General features: G+C 46.4%; 1 protein-coding gene across 7 annotated transcripts in view; it reads right to left on the reverse strand.

Annotated features, from left to right (window-relative positions):
* cacna1g (calcium channel, voltage-dependent, T type, alpha 1G subunit) overlaps window positions 1-12,720 on the reverse strand; it is a 106,354-nt gene that overhangs the window by 67,863 nt on the left and 25,771 nt on the right. For all 7 annotated transcript variants that reach the window (XM_036527666.1, XM_036527641.1, XM_036527658.1 and 4 more), the window contains exons 5-8: window positions 11,523-11,814; window positions 9,835-9,927; window positions 8,097-8,949; window positions 6,681-7,075 (exon numbers count right to left, since the gene is read on the reverse strand). In XM_036527666.1, coding sequence (XP_036383559.1) covers window positions 6,681-7,075; window positions 8,097-8,949; window positions 9,835-9,927; window positions 11,523-11,814 — 1,633 coding nt within the window. The remainder of the gene's footprint in view (window positions 1-6,680; window positions 7,076-8,096; window positions 8,950-9,834; window positions 9,928-11,522; window positions 11,815-12,720) is intronic.

The following is a 12,720-nucleotide window of genomic DNA, read 5'->3' on the forward strand; positions in this document are numbered from 1 at the left end:
CTGGTTGATGTCAGTCAGTGTCAACACCAAGACTGTGTATGCTGATACCCAACCACTCATCCCAGTTCTGTGGGAGCACTGCCCTCATTCAGGGCACAGCTATCTGCCACAGGCACCAAATCCCAGCAAACTCTGGGCCTGAGTGCTTACCTCTTGTCTTGACTCACTGGGCTGCTACCCACTTAAAGCAGATTCTTGGATTTTCTGAAACTAATCGCCACTGGCGGGTGGTACAAATCGACTTGTTAAAACAATTGCAATCAAAAAGGCTTTCACATTAAGCTTTGCCATGGCTATTTTAATTGGGGGTGTATCACAAATTGAAAATTTTGTGAGACTTTGACTTTAAGTGCTGCGGAGGATAGTCGTCTGCTAAAATGTCAAGGGGGACAAAACAATAAAAGGGGAACGTAAAGAAAGTGTAAATCAGCAAATGCAGGGAAGACAGAACAGGCGCAATCATGTTAAATTGCTTTCTGTGTGAGGTCAACAGAGGACCGCTACAAAGTGTTTATGGGATTGAGAACGGGGAGGATCGAGGAGCCTTCATTCAGTTTTGTTCTCTGATGTATTCAGTGTATTCAGTGCTGAAACATCCTAATTCAGTGTTCAGTGCTGAAACATCCTCACCTGAGCTTGTTTTATAAAAGAGTGTATCACGGCACACTTAACATATCTTTCTGCTCTGGTGCCTCTTACCACACATCACTGTATTATTAATTAGTTTGTTCATATTTCATAGCTGAGGAGGGTTCACTGTGCTGCGATCAGGGGACCTCCCCAGTTCTGACCTTTGCTCCAGCAGGACATCCTCCCTGTACACATTGACTGCCCCCTCTAAGCCTACTGCTGACCAGTGGTGCCACTGCTAACCACCTGAGCCAAGGTGAACTACTGGCAGGAGGTAGAGATCGCTGCACTGAGAGCAGGGCTTCCAGATTCTTCTCTGAGAGCATTCCTGGGTTCCGGCTGCCAACAGGAGATCCTGACAGAACGCAGACACCCTGCTGATAGCACAGCCTCTCCAAAGCCACATTGCAACCTTCCTCAGCAACAGAAACAGCAACAATAACCACAACACAGTGCTTCATCCAGGATCACTATGCAGGACCTGCTGGTGGGTGGGTGGGGGGGGGGGTTAGTGACACGCAAGTGTGTGTTTGTCTCTGTGTCATGGATGGAAGTGCATGGGGGGGGGCACCGCTAAAAGAGTGAAAACATTTATGTTAAAAAACAGAAATCAACTCTGCATAAATAGTGTAGAGCCTGGAATCATGTGTCACATTTTTGGCGACCAGACAAGTATTCCATCAGGAGACCATAAAAGGTAAAGCTGTTAACATGAGGGAAAGCGTGCTCGCAGAGAGCAGATCTGCCCCTGGCCTTGCACCCCCCCCTCCCGCACACCGCTCCTCCCCTGGGCCGGCTGCTGCGAAGGGCTACAGGAAGGTTGGCCTGCGCACTCCAGCGAGACACGCGGCCCACAGCGTGTGAGAGATAGGAGGAGCGGAGCCCTGGAGCGTGTCTGAGATAGGCGGCTCTCCCTGCCCTTAGGCTCTCCAGGCGACCCCGCTCCTCTCCTCTGCATGCACCGCCGGGGACACGCAGGCACTGCGGTGCGTGCGGACGGCTGTGCATGCCATGGGCAGCCTGGTCCGTGTGCAGGGAAGGAGATCACATGCTGCTCCTGTACTCTCCACAACGCACTGCGCATAGAAGGTCATATACTGAATCGGTTTTCCAGACACCAGTCAGGTAAAACACGCATATCTGCACAGCTTATTACTCTTTTAATATGGTTTAGGTGTCAATGAGAAAATGCATAACTCTTGGTTTAGCTTTCAGTGCCACAATCTGTTAACAAAAAATGACACTAATTAGGAAGATGTTGGATTGAATGATCCCTGTCTGTGGAATTAATATTTTACTGAAGATGACTTTCAGCATAAAAAGCAGGAAGGCAATGGCCTACAAACCCACAAAGACCTCTAAAACTGAGACACAAACAATACCACAAGGTCACGTTTGCAGATTATCTCCCAGATTCACTGGCCTTTTGTCATTATTGAAGATCAGAGATGAAGAATCAGTCATTTTAATGAAAGGCAACGGAGGTCAGTCTATTAGACAAGAGAGGGTCTTAACAAGGTTATAAACCGAGTTATCGCAACTGATACCTTTTGAGAAGGAGGTGAAAGTAAGTCATGAAAATGTAACATGAACAAAAACCACTGTGAAAGCCAACAGCTTTATAAAGTGATTTTTGGACGGCAAACTTTTTTCCCTTGCCCTTTTACATTTATTGGAAGGTGTGCACACACACGTGAGAGAAAGGAAAGGAGAGAGAGAGAGATATGTGCACACACACAAGCAGAAACATATGCACATAGTACTATTCAGAGCAAGCACATGAATCAATATTAAAATCTGACAAACAACTCCCTTCTCAGTCAAATAAGTTGACAACTATTTTTTTTACCAAGAATTCCTCTAGGGAGGGAAACCAGGAGACCATGTCTATTTTTATAGGCCTACATATTTTGGTACTAGCAATAATTAAATTAAATGCGCTTATTAATTTCCAATTGCTCATAATTACAAACAGCCTGGGCGGATCTGATTTGGAAACCAAGCTATTAATTTGCCATTATGTAAGAATTCTCTTTGTCCCTGTGGCTGTGGGGGGTACAGTAGCACGCAGAGCATGAGGGGCAGGCCACGGAAAAGCCTGCTGGACACATCCATTCCGCCACATTGCCCATGAATACTTCATCGCTGTTCTTGTAGATCTGCTACAGAAGCAGTGTGCTTGGCCTGCTTCTCCTCCGCGCACTGCATCCATTATACATGTGTGTGAGTAGTTTGTCTTGTAGAATTCCCCCTGAAACACACTTGCTGGATTTCTAAAGGTCCTTTATATGTTTTGTGGTTTCACTTTGTTCCCTTGGGAAACAGAAAAAAAAAAATCATTCTCACTTGATCTAATAACCCCAAAGATGCAGCCTCTCCTGGTGCAGCCAGCCCTTAAAGGAGCCACACTACACATTTGTAAGCTGCCTTGTATGACAAGTTACAATGATTAATGAGGCCACAAATATCATAATTAGAACTGATTAATGCAATTACATACTCATGCTCTCTTTTGCAGCTGTTTTAAAGTTTATGACATCATCAGATCAAATTGATGGTGCATTGCAACTCTGTAGCTGCCCCCCCATGAGGGTCAAATTTACCATGATAGTTTAGTGTTTGATACCACCTTTATTTCTTCTAGAAAATGATGTGACAATTTTTAACATGTCTACATATTATGCGAAAGTTACGCATTCTTTATTTCTGAAAGCTTTGTTTTTTGGGCTTAAGAAGCACCAGATAATAAAGGTACAGCGGTTTGGCACACTGGACAGAACTGCCCCAGATCAGCATTCCACAGTTTAAACTTGAGCTAAAAGCTCCTCTGGCTCTCCTGGTCCTCCCTAAGTCTCCTCTAAACCTTACAATCCCAAATGAAGAATTTAGAAGCCATTAGGTCATGTGTTTGATGACATAGGTCAGAGCGCTCGTGGCAGAGTTTTATCCTGCAGGGGACGGCCAGGGCCAGGATGCCTGAGGTGCTAACAGGGCATCGTTTACACTGGCAGGAGTGGCCTTGTTCACAGGCCCTGAGGCACGATGGATTCCGCTCACTCTACGTTTTAAAGAGCACAGTGCACTGACCTTATTCCTTAAGGGAGCACAAAGCAGACAAAACAATTACAATTCACTCTGGCACAGCAAGCTGACGTGACTTTTAGCCAGCAGGGAAGGAGGAAGGGAGGGAGGGAGAGACGGAGGGGGAAGGCGAGAATGAAAGAGAGAGAGCGAGAGAGAGAGCTGTGGGGTTTTTTTCTGGGGGAGGGGGCTATCTGATCCCTCAAATCAAAACCACACTCTTGATTCTGAAAATTGTTTTAAATAGTTAGAGCACGGTCAGACTTGAGGAGCTATAGCGTGTCAGAGAGAGCTCAGCAGGTCCCCTTTCCAAGAAACACAGTCTGGCTCTGGTAGAGGCATGGAGCTGGGCAGGCCCTCCTTCTGGAATGTGAGGCTCAATAAACCTTTTCCCTTCTCTCCCCTCTTTCTCCATTCTATCTCTTTTCTCCCTCTCTGTCTCTCTTACATCTGTCACTTCTCTCTCCATTTCCTAGGGCCAAGGGGACCGTGTACTTACACCGAATAAAAAACAGTGCAAAATTAGCTCTGGTTGCATAATAACTTGACTTGGTTAAAGATAAATTAGGCCTGGAAATAGTCCATCATTGTCTTTCTGTCTAACTTTGAAATAACAACAGACCATGGAAAGATTCCCCCCATACACACAAAACATAGACACCTATGTTTTGGCTAAGAAGGTGGCCAGTAAAATGTTTCTGGATGCTGACAGATAAGGGAGCTCAGTTTAGGCCATATCACTTTAAAAATCTCATCTAGAGAACATTAGCCTGTGTTCTAAAAAACAATGAAAAGAGAAAATGGGAATAACAAGGAGAAGAGAGAGAAGAGTATTGGGGGTGCAGGGGGGCTATAAAACTTCCAGGAAAGTTAAAGAGAACAGATGCAATTAGGCAGGTTGGCGTCTGTTTTTATTTGCTGAGGGACTGGGTCAAAGAACCTGAGTAACCCTGTAAATCTGAATTCCTCCTCCAGTCCCGTCTCCCGTTCACCAGATGGTCCGCTCGAAAAGAACCTCTAGAGGGTTTACAGAATCCCCTGGGAATCTGCAGAAAGCTATCTGAAACCAGACAGATTCATCCCGATCAAGAGGAAAACGTCATCCACAACTTTCCATTCCTGGTCCTGTGATTAAGCCACGCAAAGGCTCAGAGAAGCTTATGGAAGCCGAAAGAGAATGACATCTGTCTCAGATTCTTCAAGGGACCCATACACATGAAAGCAGTCATTATGGCACGACGTATGACCAGAAGGTCATTAATTCAAAATGTGGGTGGGACACTGATGCTGTAATATTGCATTGGGAATATTCCAAAACCATGTATAAAGCAGCTACAGCCATCAGCTGAATGATAATAGGCCTAGATCCATAGAACGGAGGGTATATGGTTGATTGAACAGACATTGAATGGGTATGCTCTCAAAGGCACCATATAAATTCAAGGATCCACTGACTCAAGAATATGTGATAGTGCCTAATATGAAAAAAATTAAAAACACAACTGAATTCCTCTCTAAACAATATCAATATCAAAAAATTTGAGCAGAGGGACTCTAGCCCAAAAGAGGGTTTCTGAAAGAAATTTCCGTTTCTCTCTTTCAGCACAAATATCATCAAAAATAACAATTTCAAGAGTGAGCAAGTGGGCGTCTCCGACGGGCACTAACCAGAGAGCGTGCCCCTTAAGGATGTGGAAGAGGGTGAGGCGTGTGAGCGCACTGTTTAAACACAGCGCAATGACTTTCAGATGTTCACAGGCAGTCCCACTCATCAATCCAGCCTTCACACTCACGCTCATGTGCCAACACATCACATGTCCCAAATTACACTCCCATAAACAACACCGATTCGGCTGTGCGAAAGTTCTGAATTTGGGAATTCCACATGAATCACTGTTACTGAGATTTACCCAAGGCAGGGTTTACAGACAGCTGATGGCCAATGGAAGTGTACACAAAGCAATGTGATTGTTTAGAGAGGGATTCAATTGTGCTTAGACCACTGTTAATTGCTTGTCACTGGAAAACACATATTATTCGACTCACGCTTGGAGCATTCTTGACCTTTGGAATGCATCAATCTCATTTTTGCGCACTAAAAAAAAACCTTACAGCGCTAGACAGTGTTATAGATGACGACCAAGCCACTTTCCTCTGAAATATACAACAGATCTCTGCTTCAGTATCATGGCCCATGTGGCAAAAGCCTGTCTCTCAGCTTCACGAGCAGAGCACTGATCCTGAGAGGCACTCACCCGCACAGGCGCTCAAACGTCTGTGTGGGAATGAATTATCATGGACTGATGAGGCTTCAGGTGGAGATGCGCTGAGACACTGAAACATTGATCCATGGTGGATCTTAAATAAGAGCTATACATTACAGTGACTCAGGCCCGGCCTTTGGCACTGTTATTTCTTACTGAAAGGAATAATACACAAACCCTCGTTTCTCTTCCCATGTAACAAAGAGAAAGCTTTTATCTTCTGCCACTGAGACGGTTCACAGGCCATTAGGCAGGAGAGGGATGGCCTATCAGCTGCTATCTATTTTCCCAGAAACCAAAAAAGAGGCCACGGCAGCGCTGAGAAGTGTGGACGGTGGCCTCCATCTCTTTTTCAGGCCACTCGTGCCCACTGTGATTGTGGTAGATTGCGAAGTCTGGGGGCAACTTTTGACATTGTGCACGGTTTCCACCCCCACCCTCCCCTCTTTGGGATAAGGGAGATAGCAGAGGTTACTCTCTACCTGACTTAATATTTTCACTTCTCAGTGCAGTGTAATATATCTACATTCTGTTTGGGTGAATGTCAGAAAATATTCAAAATTATCTGCTAAAAATTCTCCAACCCACATTATGTTTTCACAAAGCTCATGTGCTCGTTTTAAGCATATATCGTGCCGTTGAACTAAGACCATCAGGCTTTTTGTGGCCCCCATGGCAGTGGCTGAGGCCGTGCCAAACACCCACCTGCTCGTGGTATTCGATGCCCATGCTTAACGTGTTGATGAGGATGGCGATCATGATGCCCCGGCCAAAGTACTTGCTGTCCACGATCTTGCGGAAGGTCTCGCACACCAGCTTCCAGAAGCGAAGCACCTTCCGTGTCCGAGCCCCAAGTTTCGTTTTGGCAGAGCCCTCCTTCCTGTTGGGGTCCCTTCGGTCCCGGTAGTGCGCATCCTGGGTGAACTCGTACACCCCCTCGCTGTCTGAGTCAGGGGTCTCGTTCCCCTCCGTGCCTTCTGAATCGTTGCACGCAGACTTGACGCAGTAGGGGCAGCTCTCGGGGTCAAAGGTCATGGTGGTGTCTAGGTTGCTGCTGCTGCAGTTGGTCGAGGACAGCTTGCAGGGACCCTTGCCTGGACCTGGAGGGACAAACAGACAGAAAATTAAATCTCATTATTTGCTTGCTACTGGCTTGAGGATGCAGTCAAACAGACCTTCATACATGCAGACTGTCATAATTCAGACATTCTTCTTTATCTGCAGTTCCTCCACAGGAAAATAACCAGCTGTGAAAATTGTTATTGGCTACATTAAAATTAAACATTCAGAAAGACCATTTTTATAGTGGTTTATGGCTATACTCAACGAGAATCATATTTTACTTGTTTTTCAACCGTTTCCTTCAGTCTGTTCTTAATAGGGCCCTGTTTTATCTTCTCGCTCGTATGTGCTTTTCTTCTGTGATACATTGTATTTCATCTGTTTTTATGACCTTAGAGAGATAAGACTTTGAGCAAAGCACTCTGTGAAGACAACGTATTGTTAATAGCCCATGGCTGCACATCTGACAATGGAGGCCGATCCCTGCTGGCCTCCACTCCCAGCTCCTTTGCTGATTAGAAGATATACAAGACTGATGGTGGGATGATTTACGGCTAAGAATGTACATCACATTAATACTATGGCTGTGTTTTTAGGTAGTTAAGTAGCTAACTAAACCCAGAAAAGGTCAGGAATGAAACCACACCGTGTTAACTATGGCTGTTCATGGCAGCCACAAAATTCTTCCAGTCAGCGAGGGCACTGAGAGCCTAGTCTTTGGGAATCAGAGTCTGATACTGAATATACAGGTGCTGTGCGATTAATAAGCAGAGGTGGACACCCCGGCTTCAGAAAGTAAAAGTCCTGCCATGTGTTTGTTCCACCCATGCACTTCACCAGCTGAATTTAATTAGCACAACTCTTCATCCAGGTAGAGGAGCTAATTAGTGAAATCACCTTGTTTAGTGAATGGCCAGAACAAATCCATGGTAGGACTTTTACTTTCTGCAGCCGGGGTGTCCACCTCTGTTAATGAGATTTCAGTGCATCGTACAAGAATAGTAGAATAAAGGCAAGCACTGTGGCACACTACTCTGTGGGGTGGTGTAGCCACACTACCTGTGGGGCTGTGTGTCTCCACCAGGCACTGGCTGGTGCTGAGGGCAGGCGGGGGGATATTGAGGTTGGTGAGGATGCTGGCTCCGCAGCTGCTGCCCGCCGGGTCTGCCAGGGCCCTCTGGATGGGCTGCTCCATGGAGGAGGAGGGGTGCAAGGTGGGGTAGTTCTTGGGTGCCGCCGTTACAGCACAGGGCATAGAGTTTCTCTTGATGCCCTGCAAGGCGGGGGCGGCGGCGGAGGTCGGGGAGGGCGTGCACCGGAGAGGCTCGAAGTGGCAGTCAGCGTGATAGACGCTGTGCACGGACTCGGCGCTGCCAGGGGTGGGAGGGGGCACGGAGGGCACGGCGGCCGGGTTCGTGGTGGCGGGCACGGGCGCCGGGAGCATCAGGCGACCCGTGCCGTTGCCATTGTGCAGTGAACCCGTCTCCACGTCCGCCAGCTCGGGCACCGGCCGGTCCGGGTGGACGCTGCCGTTGCCCAGGTGGTAGTGGTGGTGGTGGTGGTGGTGGTGGTGCACCAGGTGGTGGACGGAGCCCTGCTGTTGTTTCCGCCGCCGCCTCTTGTGCGAGGACTGCTCCGGACCTGGTGGGGCTCGGAGCTTCAGGCCGGCCCTCAGAGCCGCTGCCCGCATCAGCTGGCTCACCTGCCGGCTGGCCTTGCGCACCACGTGCACCAGGTACTTCAGCAGCTCGTCGTAGCAGCTGCCCGGCTCAGAGAAGCTGGCCAGCGTGCTGGCGTTGGACATGAAGCGCACCCGCTGCTCCTTCATCAGCTGGCTCTCTCGCTGCTTCGTCTCGGAAAACTGCGTGGCAATGACGACCAGGCACAGGTTTATCATGAAGAAGGACCCCACCTGGGGACGGAAAGGCTCATCAGCCCATTTCATCAGCTATTGACTGATAGGATAAAATGATTGATCAATACATAAAGACATTCATTTTGCTATCTTGCTGCTTAGTTTCAGATACCTAAGCAGCAAGTGAGCAAGGTATATACAATTGCAATTACTACAGGTGTGTGCAGTAGTGCGAATTCTTCATGAACCTCCTTTTCATTATATTTTCTATTCAATCAATGGAATCAAAGACCTTTAGCAAACATTTTATACTTGGCTGTACAACAGAACAGTTTGTTTCTAGAAGGTCTTTGTATTTGGTTATATCTGAAAGCTCATTTCACCTCTGTATTTCTGTGTTTGCTGCAGCCCATTTTTTTAATGGTCATAAACATGAATTCATGTCGGCACAAATGTTTTGAGTGCCAATTACTGAGCACAGGTATGGTTTCAGAGTGTCCTCCAATTTATTACAGCCTATTCTCCAACAAAGGAATCTCATCTGCCGCTGGACACAGAGGCCAGCTATTCGGCAGCCTTTGGATAATACCTATCTGAAGGTGCGTGTGATGGAGTGCTCAGCACTATATCCATTACATTACAGCTAACCGTTGCGGCCAAATAAAACATGATTCACTACTCCCCGGCACATGTTCCCGCTGCAAGTTCAGCATGCATGAACATTTTAGAATGTGAGCTTGAAGAGATGATTCCTTTGTACTCGCTTAAAGAAATGCACATGGCTCTGCGAGCATCAATTATAGCAGGCAAGTTGGAACGGCGCTGTTTACTGTGGCACGCAGCTTAACCCCGCGCTCCGCGGCGCGCCCTCCTACGATACGATTCCCGGTGCCGCTCGCAGGGGCTGCTGCCGCCGCTCACCGCTTTACGCGCATTACTTACTATGATCAGGAGGATGAAGTAGATGAAATTGTAGAAGGAGTGGGCATCCATCACGAAGTACATAATGTCCACCCATCCCTCCAGAGTAATAACCTTCACGAAGAGGGAAGGAGAGACAGAAAGGGGAGGAGTCAGCTGCCTTAAGCTTCTCAACAACAACATTCCCTTCACACAAACAAAACTATGCTAATAAAGCTAAAAACTAAAAAAGCAAAAAAAGGGTTTTTTTTTTTCTCCTTAGTCTGTTTGTGGTCACAGAAAAGGAATTATTGCCACTGCTTCAGTAACACAGCCTCGTTTAAGAGCGTGCCACGGAAGCGTGGTGACCACGCTGCGAACCGGCATGAGTGCACCGCGAGGTGAAGCCCAGATCCTGGGCGCTGCCACTGCCGCGACCCCCCGTCGCATTCTGTCGCTCACAGAGCAATCAAAGGGAAAAAGAAACACCACTTCAGTAATTTACAAGATGTTATTGAGTGTGAAACCAAGATGAAAAGCTGTCAGACGGCTAATTGATTTCAGAGACAGCGAATTAAGCGCATAGTGGAGGGACCGCAGTTATTGGCAGCTCGCAACTGGGAGATTAAGTCCTCAAATCCCTCCCAGTATTCAGAACATGGCAGCTCCTCCATTTTTAATAGATTTCTCTTTAGATTTACCGAAACCAGTGGATAGTGCTGTGACTGAAACTTGAAGAGCCTTCCTTTAATTGATGTCTGAATTGGCATTGGGAAGAAAGCAACACATACTGCCAAAATAAAGTATATTAACAATAAATTGCAATTATAACTAAATTAATAAATAAATAAATGGTAATAAGCCTTGAAGCCAAATTTCTCCCCATCCCATCTCATTGCCTGCCTTTGAAGCAGCTAATCCCGAAAGACTTCAGTGATGTTCAGCAGTGGGTTGATTTTTAATAGAGGATCAATGGAGCAATTACCCACCTGTCAGCCTCTAAGTCCTGCAATGTGACATACTATACAGTACAGGGGAGCACCAGGGCAGCCCTGGACTGTCTTTATAGACTGTTGAAATTACATCAAATACAGGAAAGGGGAAATTCAACTCTTCCATTTAGTGTTGATGGTTACAGAATGAAATGGGATTCTATTTAAACTGTTGTCATCAGATGAGAATGCACATCAGCGTAGATAGGTAAAGAATGTAACATGAAAAAACATACATGACAAAGGACTTAAAGGATGTCAGAGCAGGATGGGCTATTCAAGGAAAACTGCAATAACTTTCAATTCAGAAGATATGAATTTTCATATACTCAAAGCGTAAAGGTTGCGTTTGATGGAGTTATGACTGTACTTCATTGGTTATAGTGGTCCAACAAATGGATTGCACCTATTCATGGGCTGGGGTTGTTGACCCCCCATTTGGACATAATAATCATAGAAAAGGGGAGATGGGGTGAAAGAGAGATGCCATGAACAGCTGACGCTGGCAAGGAATTGGTAAGTAGGATTCTTACAGTCATGCACAGGACCTGTTTGACTAGATTGGCCTAATTGCATACGGATTGTCTAAAAGTCTTCCTTCCAAATCTTTGTTTGGAACTTCATTTGTAGCGCTATACAGTGCAACCAGATCACCGACAATCCAATGAGGTGCAACACAGCAGTGTTAAAGACAGCTTGGGGTACACGGAGCTGGGGGGGGGGGGGGGGGGGTCTCACCTGGAAGATGGCGATCCAGGCGTAGCCGATGTTGTCGAAGTTGATGGCGCCCTTGAAGGGGTTGACCTCCCCCGCCGAGCAGTTGGTGTAGTATCGGTTCCAGTTGACGCAGGTGGTGTTGTCGGTGTTGTTGTAGGCGCTGTAGTCCAGCTGGCACTGCACCCCCTCCTCATACAGTGTGGGCACGGAGCCGCACAGGCGCATGCCGTTCTCCCGCGGCTGGGAGCAGATAAAGGGGTTCTCGTCGTCGTTCTCCGTGTGATAGTAGCTGTACAGGTCCAGCGTCAGGGGCCTGGCCAATGAGGGAGGCCATACAGGTCAGTACATTCCAATAGATGATTTAAATCTATTCATAATCTCATGCCAGTAACTCTACAATCACCTGCATAATAACAATGTACACTAAATCAAACGTTGTTGCACATAGTGTAATACAAGAATACACATGCAGTGAAAGCAATTTGTGGAGAATGCTCCCCTAGTGCTGCCATGCTGAACAATAGCTTTGCACTATGATGCTCTGTAATAGATTAGTACACAAACGCATGTTTATTTCACTGTATCTTCATTAACACCGCAAAACTTTGTCTGCCTCTGTTTGTGAATGAGGCCTAAGCTTTGTGCCTCTTTCAGCTTCACACCAACTTGACAGTAGAGAGATCAACACTAACTAGCTCCAGCAGAGAGCCGGCCTGGCACGGCCTAGCTCTAATGGTGCACATCTCTGTCTGAAGATAATTGGGGCGTCTGTCAACACAAATTCACTTCAGAGCAAGAGTGACTCACTGAATTAGCTGCTCTAAAAATCTGAGTGCCCAAGTTGCTTCAGTTACCCGATTGGACAAATCTAGGCTTTCAATGGATTTATGCCTTCCTAAATAAGTTTGTAAAATGCTGTTTAACGGTTTAAAATAGATATTCATAATGGCTGTCTGGACTATATCTTTATTTTGTGTTATTATAACACACAGAGAGGTGACTGTTGTGCTGTGTCATTTCCGGTCCTTTAATATGCAATGGTGTTGTTATACCAATCTAAGTAATTATTCATACCCCCTTTGGTCTTCCTATTCAAATTCCACCATTGAGTGCTTCTGTGCTTATACAAAGCATGTAAAATCCACATCAAGGGTTTCAAAAGTTGTAATTTTCAAATTAATGAATAAGACAAAACAAAGAAATTGGTTGGTACTGTAAT

The sequence above is a fragment of the Megalops cyprinoides genome, chromosome 1 (assembly GCF_013368585.1).
Source record: "Megalops cyprinoides isolate fMegCyp1 chromosome 1, fMegCyp1.pri, whole genome shotgun sequence".
Taxonomy (NCBI): Eukaryota; Metazoa; Chordata; class Actinopteri; order Elopiformes; family Megalopidae; genus Megalops; species Megalops cyprinoides.